This window comes from Plectropomus leopardus, chromosome 7 (assembly GCF_026936395.1).
Source record: "Plectropomus leopardus strain MGB_pleo_1.0 chromosome 7, ASM2693639v1, whole genome shotgun sequence".
NCBI classification, from domain to species: domain Eukaryota; kingdom Metazoa; phylum Chordata; class Actinopteri; order Perciformes; family Serranidae; genus Plectropomus; species Plectropomus leopardus.
The window spans coordinates 19167915-19186815 of record NC_142182.1 but is presented as its reverse complement, the minus strand read 5'-3'; the positions used below and the strand labels follow the sequence as shown (position 1 = coordinate 19186815).

At 37.9% G+C, this 18901-nt stretch overlaps 2 protein-coding genes across 2 annotated transcripts in view; one reads left to right on the top strand and one right to left on the bottom strand.

Moving 5' to 3' along the window:
• LOC121950579 (aldo-keto reductase family 1 member B1) overlaps positions 1–10703 on the top strand; it is a 30307-nt gene extending 19604 nt beyond the window's left edge. Inside the window, exons 2-10 of the mRNA XM_088080134.1 lie at positions 5209–5385; positions 5724–5840; positions 6340–6417; positions 7352–7468; positions 7889–8001; positions 8956–9043; positions 9122–9205; positions 10042–10124; positions 10199–10703. Of these exons, the coding sequence (XP_087936260.1) occupies positions 5209–5385; positions 5724–5840; positions 6340–6417; positions 7352–7468; positions 7889–8001; positions 8956–9043; positions 9122–9205; positions 10042–10124; positions 10199–10232 (891 nt within the window). The 3' untranslated portion in view covers positions 10233–10703. The remainder of the gene's footprint in view (positions 1–5208; positions 5386–5723; positions 5841–6339; positions 6418–7351; positions 7469–7888; positions 8002–8955; positions 9044–9121; positions 9206–10041; positions 10125–10198) is intronic.
• Positions 10642–18790, bottom strand: klhl36 (kelch-like family member 36). The gene is made up of 9 exons (XM_042496615.2): positions 17779–18790; positions 17500–17583; positions 16635–16829; positions 16261–16383; positions 15017–15238; positions 14547–14852; positions 13682–13909; positions 13258–13415; positions 10642–11884 (listed from the first exon to the last, which is right to left on the bottom strand). Exons 2-9 carry the CDS (start codon positions 17557–17559, stop codon positions 11326–11328), a joined length of 1851 nt encoding a protein of 616 aa, XP_042352549.1. The 5' UTR covers positions 17560–17583; positions 17779–18790; the 3' UTR covers positions 10642–11325.
• Positions 18791–18901: the final 111 nt, after the last annotated feature.

Sequence of the window (18901 nt, the reverse complement as noted above, 5' to 3'; positions counted from 1 at the left end):
AAATTCGCATACTATAGCATGGCAAAAATTTCAAATTTTGACACGTCCCAAAAATGACTAAAAACAACATATTATAGCTCGTAGAGTTGCGTTATAGCATACAAAGTGAAAAGAAAGGACAAAAAAGGCTAAAAATGTCATTATTTAGCATGTTGAAAAAAATGGCCAAAAATCGCATACTATAGCATGGCAAAAATTTTAAATTTTGACATGTTCCAAAAATGGTTAAAAACAACATATTATAGCTCATAAAGTTGCGTTATAGCATGCAAAGTGAAAAGAAAGGACAAAAAAGGCCAAAAACATTATAATTTAGCATGTTGAAAAAATGGACAAAATTCGCATACTATAGTATGGCAAAAATGTCAAATTTTGACATGTCCCAAAAATGGCTTAAAAGACATATTTTCGCTTGCAGTGACGCGTCATAGCATACAAAGTGGAAACAAAAGCCAAAAAGGCCAAAAACATAATAATTTAGCATGTTGAAAAAATGGGCAAAAGTCGCATGCTATAGTATGGCAAAAATGTCAAATTTTGACATGTCCCAAATAGGGCTAAAAACAACATATTATAGCTTGCAGTGACGCGTCATAGCATGCAAAGTGGAAAGAAAGGCCAAAAAATGTCAAAAATGTCATTATTTAACATGTTGAAAAAATGGCCAACAATCGCATACTATAGTATGGCAAAAATTTCAAATTTTGACATGTCCCAAAAATGGCCAAGCAGGACATATAGTAGCTTGTAGAGAGGCATTATTAAATATAAAGTGGAAACAAAGGCAAAAAAGGGCCAAAAACATCATTATTTAGCATGTTGAAAAAATTGACAAAAATCGCATACTATAGTATAGCAAAAATGTTCAATTTTGACATGTCCCAAAAAAGGCGGAAAACGACATATTATAGCTTGTAGAGACGCGTCATTATATGTAAAGTGGAAACAAAGGCAAAAAGGGCCAAAAATGTCATTATTTAGCATGTTGAAAAAATGGACAAAAAACGCATACTATAGTATAGCAAAAATGTCAGATTTTGACATGTCCCAAATAGGGCTAAAAACAACATATTATAGCTTACAGTGATGCGTCATAGCAAAGTTGAAAGAAAGGCCAAAAAAGGCCAAAAAACGTTATTATTTAGCATATTGAAAAAATGGCCAAAAATCGCATGCTATAGTATGGCAAAAATGTCAAATTTTGACATGTCCCAAATAGGGCTAAAAACAACATATTATAGCTTGCAGTGACACGTCATAGCATGCAAAGTGGAAAGAAAGGCCAAAAAATGTCAAAAATGTCATTATTTAACATGTTGAAAAAATGGCCAACAATCGCATACTATAGTATGGCAAAAATGTAAAATTTTGACATGTCCCAAAAATAGCGAAGAACGACATATAGTAGCTTGTAGAGAGGCATTATTAAATATAAAGTGGAAACAAAGGCAAAAAAGGCCAAAAAACGTTATTATTTAGCATATTGAAAAAATGGCCAAAATCACATACTATAGTATAGCAAAAATGTCAAATTTTGACATGTCCCAAAAATGGCTTAAAAAGACATATTATAGCTTGTAGAGACACGTCAGTATACAAAGTGGAAACAAAAGCCAAAAAAGGCCAAAATGTCATCATTCTGCATGTTGAAAAAATGGCCAAAAATCGCATACTATAGTATGGCAAAAATGTCAAATTTTGACATGTCCAAAAAATTGCTGAAAACAACATATTATAGTTTGAAGAGACGCGTTATAGTATAGAAAGTGGAAACAAAGGCCAAAAACGTCATAATTTAGCCTGTTGAAAAAAATCCAAAAAAAGGCATGCTGTACTATGACAAAAATGTCAAATTTTGACATGTCCCAAAAAGGGCTGAAAACGATATATTATAGCTTTTAGAGATTCGTAATAGTATACAAAGTAGAAACAAAGGCCAAAAGATGCCTAAAACGTCATTATTCAGCATGTTGAAAAAATGGCCAAAAATCACATAGTATAGTATAGAAAAAAATGTCAAATCTTGACATGTCCCAAGCAGGGCTGAAAACGCCATAGTATTGCTTGTAGAGACACATCATTATATATAAAGTGGAAAGAAAGGCCAAAAAGGTCAACAATGGAATAATTTAGCATGTTGAAATAATGGCCAAAAAATGCATGCTATAGTATGGCAAAAATGTCAAACTTTGACATGTACTAAAGAGGGCTGAAAATGACATACTATAGCTTGTACAGACATGAAATAGTCTACAAAGTAGAGACAAAGGCCAAAACAGGCCTAAAACGTCATAATTTAGTATGTTGAAAAAGTGGAAACAATGGCCAAAAATCGCATACTATAGTAAGGCAAAGATGTCAAATTTGACGTGTCCCAAAAATGGCTGAAAACGACATATTATAGCTATTAGATACGCGTAATAGTATACAAAGTGGAAAGAAAGGCCAAGAAGGCCAAAAAAGGCCAAAAAAGGCCCCAAACGTCATCATTTAGCCTGTTGAAAAAATGGCCAAAAATCGCATACTATAGTAAAGAAAAAATGTCAAATTTTGACATGTCCTAATAATGGCCAAACACCACCTATAATAACTTGTATAGACATGTCATTATATATAAAGTGGAAAGAAAGGCCAAAAACCTCAAATTTTAGCATGTTGAAAAAATGACAAAAAATCGTATTGTATAGTATGGCGAAAATGTCACATTTTGTCATGTCCAAAAAATGGCTAAAAATGACATATTATGGCTCATAGAGACACAACATCCTATATAAAGTGGAAACAAAGGCCAAAAAAGGCAAAAAACTTCATAATTAAGCATGTTGAAAAAAATGGCCAAAAATCCCATGGTATTGTATGGCAAAAATGTCAAATCTTGAAATGTCCCAAAAATGGCTGGAAATGACATATTATGGCTCATAGAGATGTGTCATTATATATAAAGTGGAAACAAAGGCCCCAAAAGGCCAATAGTGTCATTATTTAGCACTTTGAAATAATAGCCAAAATGACATATTATAGTACTATCGTTGCCATATTATTGTCCAAAATACGACGAAAAAGTCACACTACAGTATGCGGTCCAAAATAAGACAAAAACGTCATACTATTGTTTGTGATTCAAAATATTACAAAAAAGTTATATCAAAGTCATGCTATAGTATGACTTATATTGACTGATATTACAAAAAAGTCAAACTATAGTATGTCAACCAAAATATGATAAAAAAAAGTCATACTTAAAGTACGTCGTCCAAAATATTATGAAAAAAAGTCATACTATAGTATGTCGTTAAAAATATAACAAAAAAGTTAAAACTATAGAACGTTGTGACCAAAAAATCATACTACACAGTAGGCAAAGTTCAGGGGACCGTCATATTACTATAATGTAACTTTTTAATCTGAATCTTTATACCATATTATTATGACTATACTATGACTTCTCTTTTTTAATCATATTTTTTATGACATTTAGTGCTAATACTACTACTATTTTTACAAAATGTTTATGGCATACTATACTATGACTTGTTAATTCATATTATTTTCTGACATTCTATACTGTAACCTATTATACGGTATCTTTATGGCACAAAGTACTGTTTTTTGACACTGACATACTATATTGTGATTTTTTTGGTCTTTTTTTAACATATTATACTTTTACCTTTTTTTTATAACATTTTTTATGGCATACTGTGTCATACCTAACCATGACTATTTATGTCATTTTTATGACATAGTGTACTTTGTCTTTATAGCACATATTTTCTTCATACTTTTGAAAATCACTTTTTATACAATATGTAATGCTATTTTTATGACATCATATACTGACTCTTTTAAATGACATTTTATATCATACTGTGCTATGACTTTTTAAAGTCACATTTACTTTACAGATGAATTTCTATTAATTATTTTATCATCACATTGTTATTACACACTATACTGTGATTTTTGTTTCACTTTATTATAGCATGGTATACTATGCCATTACCTCTTAATTAATGCACTCTATACTATAACGTTTTTTTTAATGAGTTTAAGTCCAAAGGGCTGAAAGCCTTTCGTTTTTGTGCTGTTTTATTTTTCAGGGGTCTAGGCAGCAATCTGCCCTGCTGGGGCTGTAATTGCTTTTTTTCAGATTATTCCTCTTTTGTCTTCTTTCGTTTTTTTCTACTAAAAGTATTCAGCGAGCAAAAAACAAAATGACAAAAATTCACCAAAATTGCAGGTCGGTTGCAAATCCCACACACAGCTCAGGCACAAAAAATAAGCTCAATAACCTCATGGTTTATGGTTTCACTGTTACAATCAACTTTATTTATAATTATAATTATATAAATTTATAATTTTTATAATTATATAATTTTTTTATAATTATATAAAAAAAAAATTTCTTTGCCATAGTAATCTCTCAATTCATCTGCACCTTTGTCTGGTCAAAACTTTTACATCTAATAATCAGCCAAAGGGATTTGTAAAAACTTGGTTTGCTCTATCTAGAGTCATTACCAAATGTTGATTGCTTAATCATCTATAAACATAACAAATTGTCATTATTATTATTATTACCGCTTGTAATTATACAGTGTGCTGCAGATCTGCAGGTGGTTTGTCCAAATGTGTTGCCATACCCGAGTAAAAGATGTTTCTTGACTGCTGAGGGTACAATCAATGACAAGCTCTGTCCTGTCTCCCAGTTTCATTACTTTCAAATGTATTAAAAACACTAAGATGGAATATGAGTGAAAAAAAGGTTAGTGAAATTACTGTTGATTGCTATAGCTTTTGTAAAGTCTTAGTATGCCATAAGTAGTATGCCACGTCATAAATAAGTTACAGTGATGATCTAAGATTTTTGTTTCAAAATACTCTAAAATGGTCAAAAAAATGCCTCCAAAAATACCTCCTCTCTCAGCAAAGGACCCTCTCAAGGGTTGCAGAAGGTAAAGACTGAAAATTGTCCCCTCCCACAGTTAAATAGATGACTCTGGCCCTGGTACTTGTACTGATATGATTACCATATCATCATCAGAAACAAATACTTTCTGAAAACATTGGCAGACTCTACTAAAGTCCTTACTGCATTTTATATTGTGACTAGCACAAAGTGATGATTTTAATGGTTTTAATGCAGCGGTTGTGGTGGAGATGTAAGAGAATAAAAGGCCTATTTTAAAAATGTTTTACGTCTTGCAGTCCTCCCATCTTCCCCGCACCTCAGTCCAGGGTGCAGTGGAGGCTGCCATCGCAGCTGGCTATCGCCATATAGACACTGCTCACAACTACAACAATGAGGCTGATATTGGCAAGGCTCTGCTCTCCAAGACAGAGCAGGGCATCATCAGGCGCCAGGACATGTTCATCGTCAGTAAGGTGGGTACTGAGGTGAACAGGTTTTTCACAGTGTATTTGTTTACATAACAAACATTTTTTGAATTGAAGGGAAAAACAACCTCTTACATGCATTAATGAGTGCTTAGATTTTCCTCCTCTTTTTAGACTTAGACACGTTTATTTATCCCACTTGTGGGAAATTAACTTGTCACAGCAGCCGTGTGTACAGAAAAAAATATATAAAAATATCAATATATACAAAATATAAAATATAAAATATACAAGAGTGCAAAAATAGGCATGTTATGCTTAGTATGCTATCTGATGTATGATATTTTATGTGTCTGTTAACCCTCCTGTCCATTTTTTTTAAATAGCTGTGGTGTACCTTCCATGCCCCAGAGGACATCCCTTTGTGTCTAAATAAGACCCTGAACGATCTCCAGCTGGACTACCTGGATCTTTACCTTGTTCATTTCCCTGTTGGCTTTAAGGCAAAGTTTAAAAATCAAAATCCCTTATCTTGCCCTTATCCAAGTTTTACTTTGCTAAGCTAAGAAAAAAGCATTTGACAGGAGCTGTTTGAATTTTTGGGGCTTTAGAGCCCATTAATGCAAGGTGCTACCCGAACAATAAACGTGTTAAAGTTGCATTACACTACTCATCACAGTTTGCTGAAACGAGTTGACTAATCCTTCCAGAAGACGCATTTATAGAGTTTATGTGCGAGCCGAAGAACCACAATAATGAGCAGAAAAAAGCTACAACTGCGTAGAGTAACAATATTTATGTTAAACTGGGTTGTCACTTGGACCAGCCTATTCAGATTACAAAAATATCACTTAATGCCAGGAGTTTTTGTTTCTACGTGTTATCTAAATTTGCTAAAAACCCCTGAAAAAGGAAAATGTAAATATTGCATAAAGAACACGTGCCATATCTCTGTCTATATACAGAAGCAACTGTTGACTGTTATCTTTAAATTACTTCTAGAAAATGGGTGATGAGCTTTTCCCAAGAAAGGATGGAAAGATCATGACCTCTGACATAGACTACGTAGATGTATGGAGGGTAAGAACGTATGTAATCTTTCTGTCTGTATATGCACTGACACTACCACAGACCATTTGCTAAAGTATAAATGTACCTCTTGATGTTAAATTATACATTTAATAATATCCAATATATATATGGTGAAATAATTACCAAAGTAAGATTTATTTGCCATTTAAAACCATGTTTTTGCAGTTTAATTGTCCTTTTAAGGTAAAGGTAGTGATGCTAAGATGATAAACTTAATTTTTTATTAAATAAAAATGGATTAATATTTACTGTTGTTAATAACGTATTTTATCAAATTATATATTTGATTAAATAAATTAGATTATTATTATTTGTTTTATATCGTTTCTGATATGTTTTTAAAGTATTGTAATGGTAAGTATGTAGAATACATGCATGGCAATAATGGTAAAACTACTAACTGCTACTACTGGTCACAAATTTAAATATGCTGGTATATTGATATACACATTTAATAGTAAATGATTAGTCATTTTGATCTTTTTATTTCTTTTTTAACATTACAGTGAACAGCCATCCTAACCATTTGGTGGCAGCCTATATTCAAAAAATGGGGTTCTGGTAAAAAAAAAAAAAGAAGTTATTATTGCCACAAGGACATAAAAATTTTGAAGAAAAAAAAAATCCCATTGCTTTTTTTCCTAGTGAGGACTTTGATGGGATATACAGTACATACAGCACATTCATCCACTATATCTCATACTTAGAGAATCACTTCAGTTGTTACAGAAAAACAGAATATAAATAATTTCCTAAATTAATTAGATTAATTAGATTTTATCTCATTTGATTGATACATAACGAACAAATAAATACCAGGCAGGGGGCAGAATATTAAAATATTTTTTAGGTAGACCACATAACCCTTACAAGTAGAGTGTAGAGGTGTATTTACTGTCACTACCTGATGTTGTGTTTTCAGGGGATGGAAGCCCTGCAAGCCTCAGGGAAGGTGAAGAGTATCGGTGTGTCCAACTTCAGCATCCTGCAGCTGGAGAGACTTCTGGCTCTGTGCAGGGTGCCCCCTGCTGTTAATCAGGTACCACAGATTCAGCTCCCTGAAGCAAGAGAAAATCTGTTACTTTAAAACATTCTTATTTATTTATCATCATACTTATTTATGTATGGACTCATGTCCCACACTTTCATTTACCGTGTTAGTAAAAACTGAGTGACCAGACCTCAGTTGGATGGTCAGATAGGTTAGATAACAGGCTGCAGCAGTGAATTCACATTGAGGTTTCTGGAAAAAAGCGTAAAAAGACAGGTGAAATTGAGGATGGGCTCAAGTACAACAATTATAATACAAGTTAGATGCATTCAAATAATATATAAATGAATTGTTATAATTAAAAAAAAACATTTCAACATTTAAATCCAAGTTCAAAAACTTACCAAGTTCTGTCTAGATCAGCATCCATATGTGTTCACCTTTTGTTTGGTGTGATATCATCCACAGATCGAGCTGCATCCCTACCTGGTGCAGACAGACATGATAGAGTTCTGTAGATCCAAGAACATCGCCCTGACTGCCTACAGTCCCTTTGGCTCGCCTGCCAGACCCCCAGAGCTGTAAGAAAAACACACACACACACACACACACACACACACACACACACACACACACACACACACACACACACAAACGCACGCACAGACTGATGGACAACACATACAAATAGTCAGACGGACCGACAAATAGAGAGACAGGCAGACGGACTGATGAATGGACAGACAGACAAAAAAGAGACTGAAAGATGGACAGACAGACAGAGAGAGAGACTGATGGACGAACATACAGTAAGACAAAAAGACAGATGGATGGACTGACAGAAAGACCAACGGACAAAAAGAGAGACAGACGGGCACACAGACAAAAAGAGAGACAGACGGACGGACAGACAGATCGACAAAAAGAGAGACAGACAGACAGACGGACAGATGGACAGACAGACAAAAAAGACAAACAGACAGACAAACCTGACTGCGGGACGAACTCTGCAACTCTTCCATGTTCTTCTACTCTGCTCACCTTATATCAACCTGCCTAAACAAAACTTTTCTTACTGTGCAGACAAAGTGCTTTGACTTCTGAACTTCAGAAACTTTTCCCAAACTCCCAATTGATCAAAGTGTCCGCAGACTCAGAGAAGAGCTTTAACAGTTTTACTGTCTCCTTGTGGAGAGGAACTCTGGGAGTTGTGGCTTTGTAGGGTTAGGGGGGAAGCAGATCTCACAGCACCTGCCCTCATAATTACGGTTTCTAGGTTTCACTCTTTCATTAAGCCTTCACTGATCTACAACCTCTGGGTTCAGCTCTTGAGGAAGGTATGACCACAAGTGACTGCAGACAAGATGGGGCAGATCTTTGATGTCACTGATGCAGACTGAAGTACGATGCTGCATCAGTCTAGTGAAAGATATGTAGTAGAAAATATGATGATGTGCTATAAATACAGATTGAGCCTACTGATTCTTGTGAATGAAAAATCCTTTGCTCTTGTCTTTTTATCTGGCTTATCTTAGGTTCAGAGGAGACACTGATCCATATAAGCTCCTAGAGGACCCAGTCGTAGCAGATATAGCCAAGAAGCACAGACGCAGCCCTGCACAGGTCAGTGAGAGTGTGTGTATTTTATATGTGCAAGTGTGTGTGTGTATTCCCATGCCAGTAACAATGGTATTCTCCCAGGTCTTGCTGAGGTACCATGTGCAGCAGGGTATTTCAGTCATCCCTAAGAGTGACAAGCCTCATCACATCCTTGAGAACACAAAGGTAACACCTCTTCTGCCTCTCTGCTCTTTGTCTTCATACTGTTTCCATCTGTCAGGCTCGCTCCAGCTAATTACCTGCTTCCCTTAGCGCTCATGCTGCTTTGTGATAACAGTGTGTTCATTAGACACTGTTCAGTGTATCAGCTGGAGTCTCAGACTGTGGATGTTTGCTTTATGTAGTTGCTTTTATGAAACTGCAGAATGCAACTTGCTCTTACATGCAGCTGTGGCCCAAAAGAGCTCTGAGCTGAAATTCAGTTTTTTAAAAAATAAGCCCGACACATGCATTTTTTTCACTCAAACGTTACAATGTAAAACACATCACTACAGACTCATGCACAGGTGTGCATTTGAACTCTGCTCAGACAAAGCTCATACGCTTGCATGTGCTCAATGTGTTTTATTAAATTGTGACGTTTTAGCAAAAATGCACCTGTTTTGAAAGTGCTGAGCATATGATTGGAAATTGAGACTTGTTTTGATATAGTTTTACTGTTGTGCATCATGGTCCCCTATGACTTCACTTCAAAAAGAATGCTGATTTTTAGGATTCTCAATTAGAGACACGCCAGAAAAATAAAATTTTCTACACAAATTCAAGGTAACAATAACTGACAGACAAATCATTCTTTTGAAGGTGGAGTACTCTTAGAATCAACCAAATGGGCAATAAGCCCCAAAAGTGGTGTACATACTCAAAGAGTAACCGATTTATCAACTGAACGGCAAGAATAATTAAACAATATTGTCTAGGAATTATGAAGAGGAAACAGTATAAGCATCAATAAAGTTATCTGAAAATCCCATTTGGCAAAATCACTTTCAATATTTGTGCAGATCTTTGACTTCAGTCTGACTGACGAAGACATGAGAGCACTAAGAGGACTGGACCGAGGGTGGCGGGCCTGCGCACTTGAAGGGTAAGTAAACACACAACAGGAGTCTTTTGCAAGGTGCAGCTATTTTCACTGTGATGACTTGTTTTGTTTCTCAGAGTCAAGTCTCATCCGTACTACCCGTTTGTATGAAGATGCCACGAGAGAGAAGAAACAGCACTCTCTGATGAACCTCGGCAAGACTGTGACCGGCTACATGCAGTCTACCTACAGTATAACATGCTGTAATTAATCAGTGCTGTGTTAACATGATAATAATGATAGAACGTGAATGTGAACACAAATCTCAAGAAAATTCAGTTTCCAAATGTTATGAATGTGAGCAACAAATATTATGCACTGAAAGTTAATCTGAGGTTAAGACTCGTATATGCAGTAACAAATAATTCTTAAATTACAACATACTCAGCACATTATAATCTTATTACATGCTCTGTGTATGTGTGTGTTATGGTAGGCAATGCTGGATGCATCTTGAAACTGTTTTTCTGTGAGAATATTAGCTTTCAAAAAGTACAGAAAAGCCTTTTCAGTCTGTAGATTGGTTTAAGTATTTTCTTTAATTGTAAAATAAAGAAATCGTTTAAATTAATGTAATACAAAGGAGATGGTTACAATAGTTTTTTTAGACAATGTCAATTCAACAACATTTAGTATATTAAATGGAGCTTGGAATGATGATAAAGAGGGACCATTACTGGTCTAATGCTCATGTATGTTACTCAGCTGTAGGTCTTATAGGGGATGCTTTACAAATTAAAGAAGAAGAAATAATTTATTCCCTATTCCCCTCACCTATCAGTGCTGTAGTTTCTGCACTAGTCTAAGGACAAAAGCAGGTGAAAAGGCAGCTAGTTGTGTCTTGTTGGTTTGCTGTTTTGGCTGTAGTAATATCTGTCATTGGCCAATTTTATCAGCTGTAACTACCTAGCCAATTCAGCAAATTTTTGCTACATCAATAAGATGAAAACCGTGTCCTGCTGACTTTTTGATGCTTCCAGCTGACTTGTTTAGAAAAAAGAAGCTTATAAAGCTGCATGTCCCCAGCAAAAACTCAGCATCCTCAGCATTAATGTAGAAGACATGGGAATAAAACACGTGTTGTGTGGGAGACACGACAACATATTTAGCCTCTATGAAAGATTTTGCATCAGAAGTATGCCTCAAACTCTGTCTTGTATTTTTGGACAGAAATAGTCCTTCATCACTGCTGTTATATTGGATGTTACCTTCCTTTTATCCCCTTGTCCATCTTCTTCTCTGAACTCTCTGATGATGGTGAGGGCTTCACAGTGCACACACATGCTGAGGCCCCCGCTATGCATTTCGGCAGATCGGGCCCTCTGGACCATGAGCCCTTGTCAGGGTCGTAGACCTGAGTGGCTCTGGAGAACGCCATACTCTCCCAGCTGTAGCCCCCAAGAACGTAAATCCTCCCTGCCCAGACTGCGAGCCCTGCCTCGCTGTTGGGCAGCAGCAGCTGTGCCACCCGAGTCCACTGGCCACTGCGCGGGTCATAAGATTCCACCTGCAGGATGTCGAAGCGCTCTGTGGTGTCTTCGTGGTCATCGCTGCCTCCGATGGCATAGATGAGGTGGTTAAGGGAGGCCATGCAGTGCCAGCCCCGGGCCAGAGACATGGCCTGGCGTTCCACCCACACTTCACCGTCCCGTGACGGATCATAACTCAGGACATCTCGGCGGTATGGGCCGATTTGATAGTCGTGACCACCTGAGATGTAGACGACACCACGGTGGACCGTCCCAGCATGGCCGTAAGTAAACCTAGAGAAGAGTGTGTATGGAGATATTTTGTTAGACGAAGGTTGTGTGGACAGTAGTATTTTTAAAAGAAAAGTGAAAACTATCTGTTTATAAATATTATCTGTAGATAATAGCCATAAAAGGGTTTGTCCTCTACACAGCGGCTATTTTAGGACACCTCTTATCCCATTTATTGTAAAACTTGAAGCAACTTTTTCTATAAGCTTCCAACTCCCATCAGCTTCAACTACTCGTAAGACGAGATAAAATGTTCTTGAGGGAAACTGCCGTGCAACGGTTGCAATACATATTGGGAGAGTTATTACAACGAGTGTAATTATAAAAAGTAAAAAAACAAACAATTAGGTGGTGTGTATTTTGGAAAATGTAAATCCGCCTTGACATGTATCACTGACTTTCTGTATGCTTTGTGACTTGATGAATAGACTCGGTTTTTAATTGCTAGAGCTGGGGGTGGATAGTAATTTCATAAAGAAATCCAGACTCTTAAAATTTAAAGTAATGATATGCTTACTGACTAATTAATGCACTTTTTGGAGTAAAACAAGGTGTTATTATTATTATATTGTTATTCCTTTTTTGTTCTTTTTTTATTTATTTATTTATTTGCACGTAAAAAACAAAACATCAACAAAATAGAGGCACATTGTGCAGGTGAGATACAGAAAACCCCTAAAGGGTTATAAGAGAATCTCACCTCAAAATAAATAACAAAAGCAAATAATGAAACCTACAATATTAAGAAAAAAGATCAAGCAGACATAGGATCAATAAAATAAAATAAGAATGCTTACATGATATAGCAGAAAACATCAAAGTCAAAGTCCTCTTTATTGTCAATTCTGACATGTTAGTTAGACATACAGGAATTGAAATTGCTTTCTCTCCATGCCCAGAGTGCAAACAGTACAAGGACAAAAATATTATAGACAAACAAAGAGAAAAGCTAATATACATAAATATATATAGAAAGGGTTTAATTTTGATAGGTTTGCCAGTTTTCTTGCAAAAGCCTGGATAATTTCTTATAAGTACGTATTTTGACTACATATAAACTACATATAGTCTTAGACTTTTGATACCATAAGTGTTGTCTTTTTCTGGTTTTTGAAGGCTGCATAAATGTAGAGTTATCATTTTCTTAACTTACTAGACTGTTGTGACTGTTCTGTTATTTGTTTTTACCCACTTAGTCATTATATTCACATTACTGATGGTTATTTATCAAAATTATGGTGCAGATATTTTGTTAAAGCACCAGTCATACATGACAATACATCCTCAGAGGACCTTAAATGCCAAATTTCATGGCAAGCCATCCATGAGAGAAAGTTTCCCTTGAAACAGCAGACCTGGTAGTAACCTGCTCTTACCTGGGAAGTGCTGCCACGTAGGACCAGCAGTCCTCAGCAGGACAGTAAACTTCCACAGAGGACAAAGCTCCGGTGTCATTCCTCCCACCCACTGCAATCAGGCACTCTCCAACTGCCCCCAGGTAAAAGTCCACTCGCCGCTCTTTCATTGGAGCACCCTGGGAAAGCATCACACTGTCAGTTTCTGGCTTACTTAGTTGCTGAAAGACATGCACATCAAACAGGACGCGAGACATGAAAGAACAAACAATGGCAGCAGGAGGGTGGGGAATCTTCTTTGATACCTTCTCAGACTACCTCCCGTTTGTGCTCCAGATCTGACCGACATCCAAATCTGCATGTTCTGTGTATGCTTTGTACTTATATATTTGTAAGCTGAAAAGTATTTGATAAGTGGATTGATACTGGTTCTTTGGCACAGTACCCTGGTCCATTGGTTGTGGCGGGGGTCGTATCTGTACAGCAGGTTACAAGCAGCGTCTCCACCGTTGTCCCTGGATGAGCTGCCACCTGCAGCAAAGATGAAGCCCCCCAGCACCGCCAGGCAGTGGTGGCTCCTCTGTGCCGGAAGCTCCGTTTCCACCTCCCAGCTTCCCGTTTCACCATCCAGCCGGCAAACATTAGCGCTCAGTTCTTCTCCACGCTCTGACACCTCGTGTGGTAAAGGGAGGAGGTGGAAGAAATCCATGTCAGGCACAGTTGTTGAAAAGGAGGTTTGTTTAATTTCTTTTTCTTTGGGTTATCATATATCACCATATCAGAAATTGAGACTTAAATATTTTTGCCTCCAGTTCAGTCTTTCGGCTTTGATACTCAACTTGCTCTGCTTGTGGGCCACTTTTGCAAAATGACAGCAGGTCAGGGGGCCAGTCACAGTAGCCCCATACACGTTTCTAGGATTTTAGGACGTTTCTAGGAATTTAGGATATTAGGGGCTCAGCTAGGATCTCTGTTGGGGAAAGCCGGGGATCCTCCACTGACACTTTGACTTTGTTTGACTAACAAGCTCTATTTTGATGCCCTCTGGCACATTATGTATAATAAAAGTACATAAAACAACAATTCTAAGTGTGAAACATTTTATTTGTTTTGTGAATTAGAAAATGGTTGTTGGCCAATTGGCACCCTATGGGGGACCAGATTTGGCCCATGGACCATAAGTTGAGTATCACTGTCTTCAGAAAATCAACTCTTAGTTAAGTCAAGTTTCTAATCAGTCAAATCCAAGTCTGAAGCCTTAATTTATTTGACTAAGTCTGACTCCCGTTAGGTCCATCACTGATATGTACCTCTCCTCCAATCAGCAGCAGCCGCTCTACACCTCCCCTCAGCGTGGTGCGGCCTGTTTGCAGGAGAGGCTGGGCGCTGGGCCTGGCGTGGTACCCCAGAGCTTCCTCCACCAGGGCCTCGCAGCCCACCTCCTCCGGCAGCAGGGCCTGCACAGCTGGCAGCACTCGGTCTACTAGGTCCTCCACTGGCATCAGAGGGAAGCGGATGTGGGAGAGGAGCTGTCTGGCGTGTGCGGTGCGCTCAGGAGTGTGGCTGAGCCACTGCAGGGTGGCTTGTAGAAGTGCCTGCTCGCCGTCATGCTGAACCTAATGAAAAGAGACGCTCAAATATTAATGACGGTGGCCTCTTTTGATCTTATCCTTCACCTAAGCCCTTTACTCCAAACATGGTGACATTGTTTTGCCAACTGCTCTTCCTGAGTCAAGAACAAATTTTCAATGTAAATTTATAAACATTGTAGGCTATTTACCTGGCCACTGGAGAGGTAGGACATGAGCTTATGTAAAGGAATGTCATGAAGGAAATCGGGGGTGAAAGAGAGCGTGGCAAAGTGTGTGAGGATAAAATGGTCAATGAAGGCGTCGAGTCGCTCCAGACTGTAGAGCAGAGCCAGCTCCTGCAGGTACAGGTAGTTGTCCTCACTCACCTCCCTCTCCAGGTACTGGCAGCAGAAATCCACCACTCGCCACACCTGAGCAATGGCAGGGTTTTAAAGTGGGACAGGTAAAACATTAACATACATTTACAAATCCTCATATTTTGTTTTAACTATAACTAACAGCAGCATGTTTTTACATTTGAAAAGTTGTATTTAAAAATGAGCAAGCTATTGAAATCACAACCTTGAAATGTTTGTATTTAAGGTAACCTGTCACTGAAAGGGATGCTAAAATATTCATTTAGGGCTTAAAAAAGTAACAAATGTGAGAGTTGTGACAGTATGTCCTAGAACTTGTTTGATGTCAATATTTTAACAAACGAACAAGCTATTGAGATCTCAACCTTTAACTGAGTATTAAAGGCAACAGGTCACTGGTAATGATGTTAAGGGATTTTCTGAGGGCTCTTTATTCACAATAGTGACAGCTGTGAAAGTTGTGACAGGATTTCACAGAAACATGCCATGTGCTTTGACTGCAATATATACTATAAAAGAGCAAGCTATTGAAGTCACAACCTTGAAATGTGTGTGTTGAAGGTCACTGACAATGATGTTCAGTGAAAGTTGTGACAGTAAATGTTTATGTGCCGTCACACTATAATGGGAGCGTGTTAAGATTTCTATCTTAAAAAACAAAAAAAAAGTAATTGAATATTGAAATGGCTCATATTGTACTTTTTCAACAGTCCCTAACTACACCTTTAGATACAGGCCTGTTGGTCAGATAGTGAGTTCATTGAGGTCTCAATGACATTGGCATCATTTGCTATTTTAAGTTGACTGAAACTGTGGAATATTTACACTTTTCTAACATACCAAAAAACGTGTAGAAATTGAGGCTCTGACATGTAGCTTTTGAAAATAACAGCCACAATAAACCGCAAACATCAAATATTAATCTAACTTCAACACGTTCTTAACACTAAGATTTGGCCTTCAGCTGAGCCACAACCTGTTTCCTCTTCCGTCTGACACATACAGTATAATATTATATGACACACTTTAGTACATTTTAACATCATGTGTTGAACAGACAGTGCCCAGATTTCTACCTGCAGAAGGTGGGCAGCTTCCAGCACATAGTCAATGTTTCCTCCATCCAATGGTAGCTCACCGCTGTACAGGAAGTCCACTACAGCATTAAGACCGATCGAGGACATCCCAACCAGCTCCACCTGCAGACAGGAAGGGGACAGTGGAGGTTTATCAGGTATCAGACATATGATAATGTCTGTGGACTCCATCCAGCTACACATTTATCACAGCATGACTTAACATAAGGACTTCATTATTACTCACCTAAACATAAATTGTGAGATAGAGGAATGCAGTTATTAGAAAAATAATGAAGAAAAAAGGACTGAGGAAGGGAGATGAAGATTTATTTTCCCAGTGTAGAAACATTTCTTGGCACCATTCTATGTACCTCCTGCTGGCGTTCCTCCCTCATGCCCAGGGTGAACATAGCGTGGAAGTATGGGCTGGAGACAGCCAGCAGGGCTCGGTGAGCAGGGACCCGCTGGTTGTCAGCCACCAGCACCACATCACAAAACTGGCTTTGCTGCCGCTGCTCGTTGAGGCCCTGCAACACCTCCACAGCCTGATCCACCCAGCGAAACACCTGCCGACACAATACAGCAATCTGAAAAGTGTGTTGACGGCCTGAGATGAACAATCTGAACTCTCTCTCAAGGGTGTGATGTTTTTCAAAACAACAAACATATTTATTTTAGGGTGCACGTGTCTGCTATAACTAGAAGGTTCAGATTATCTGAATTCCACTGAAACAAGTCAGTCTGCTGTTCCTGTGTGTCCCTTAACTCCTTGAGTCACATAATCACATTCATACACATTTTTACCACTATATTTGCATGATTTTGACACAAATTTTCAAGACCATACATTCTCTGACATGACCATCGATACGCCTTATTGATTCTTTTTCCTTACTACACAACACCTTTTTTTTAAAAAAAAAAAAAATATGTATGGGACTAGAGTGGGATTAGAACTGAATATTTAAATGTAACTGACTATTTGTTATTTATGAGAGGGGCTGTGCAAAAAGGAGGAGGCATGTTAAATAATTTAAGCACTGTGGAGAGACTGATTGTATTTTGTATTCGTTACAGTTTTTATTTTATTAATGAAAAATTTGGAAGGAATGTTTTCTTTAAAAAAAATCTTGGCCTTTTTTTCTTAACCTAACCCTGACCCAACATTAGAAATAACTGACTGACAAAGTGACCGACTGTAACTGAGCTCTGTGATCAGTCCTCTCTCTTACACACCTTGGATGATTCACTGATCCGCTGGGGCCGACATACACGGCTCGGTTTGCCATTGTCCATTGTGTCCTCTCAGGCAGGCATCATCTAGAGGACACACAGACAAACACACGGAGAGGTTTTACTTTGTAGGCGCTCAGATAGTAACAGTAACACTACACAGGAGACTGCTAGCTTGGAAATTCACAGTCAAACAGCCAGTAACAAGAGACGAAGTTCTGTCACTTTCTGATTTAACCCCTAAAACCCTCAAATTGCTATTTAGTGACTCGTGCTTCTTACATTTGGACGTACAGTGGCACAGAGGGTATCCGAGTACACTGTGATACAGTCAATAGCATCTCTTGTTACCGCAATTTGGCACAAGAAGGAAAAGCAGCTACATTTTCAGAGGACACGCGATGCTTTTCAGCGACGACACAAACTCGGTCACTTCCCGAAACTGTCTCCTATGACGCAGTGTCCTCTTAGAGAGACATATTCCTGTAAATACATTTGGTTATCCGTGTCTAACACCTCAGACGGAACTGGACAGTAGCGTTAGCCAGCTAGCCCCGCTGGGGAAGTCGTTTAACAGACTGGTGTGTATTGTATGTCCCTCTTGAGTTGCCGTAGGGTGGAGAAATGCGATAGGAAAATCTTGTTTTGGTTGGGGCTCGTGCCCGTGTCGTGCCAAAAAGTGATCGTCTGCCAGAAACTGAATGCCGTGCGCGGGAGCGCGCACAGTGTGCGAAAGCAGTATCGCTCAGTATTCACGTCTTCAGCTGCTCTCACATGGATTAAACAGTCGTAGCATGTAAATACACATAACTTTATGTCCGTGGTAAGAGCATAGGTATGTCTTTGTGAAAATTTAATGTTTCTTGATATTGTTGTTCCCGTTGTTTGTATATGTTTAATATGTCTAAAATCTTGTTTACCGATGGAAAGTAGTCTATCATACTTTACACATAGGGAATGTAGAAATAAAGATATCATCTGCGATTACCCTTATGAGCCTGCATATATTACCTGCTCTGTGGATTATAACCATTCCAGTCTATTTTACCTAATTTGACCTGTTGAAATACCTTTTAAGAGCCAAGACAAAACATAAAAACCTGCCAAAAAGTGATTGCAGCTCTTATCTTGTTGCTAAAAAGGTTGTTTCTGCCTCAAAATAACTTGATTTCATTCATAGTGATTACATTTGACAGACTATAACTCACGCAGTCCTTTTTACCTGTGTAAATATCTTTCAAAGACCAATGCAATGCATAAAATGCAGTTTTCAACTTGCCAAAAAGTGATTGCAGCTGCCATCTTGCCACTGAAAGGTTGTTTCTGCCTCAAATAATTTGATCTAAATTATAATTACAAGATCTTGTTAATAAATCATTCAGCCATCACAGCAACGTTTGTTTTT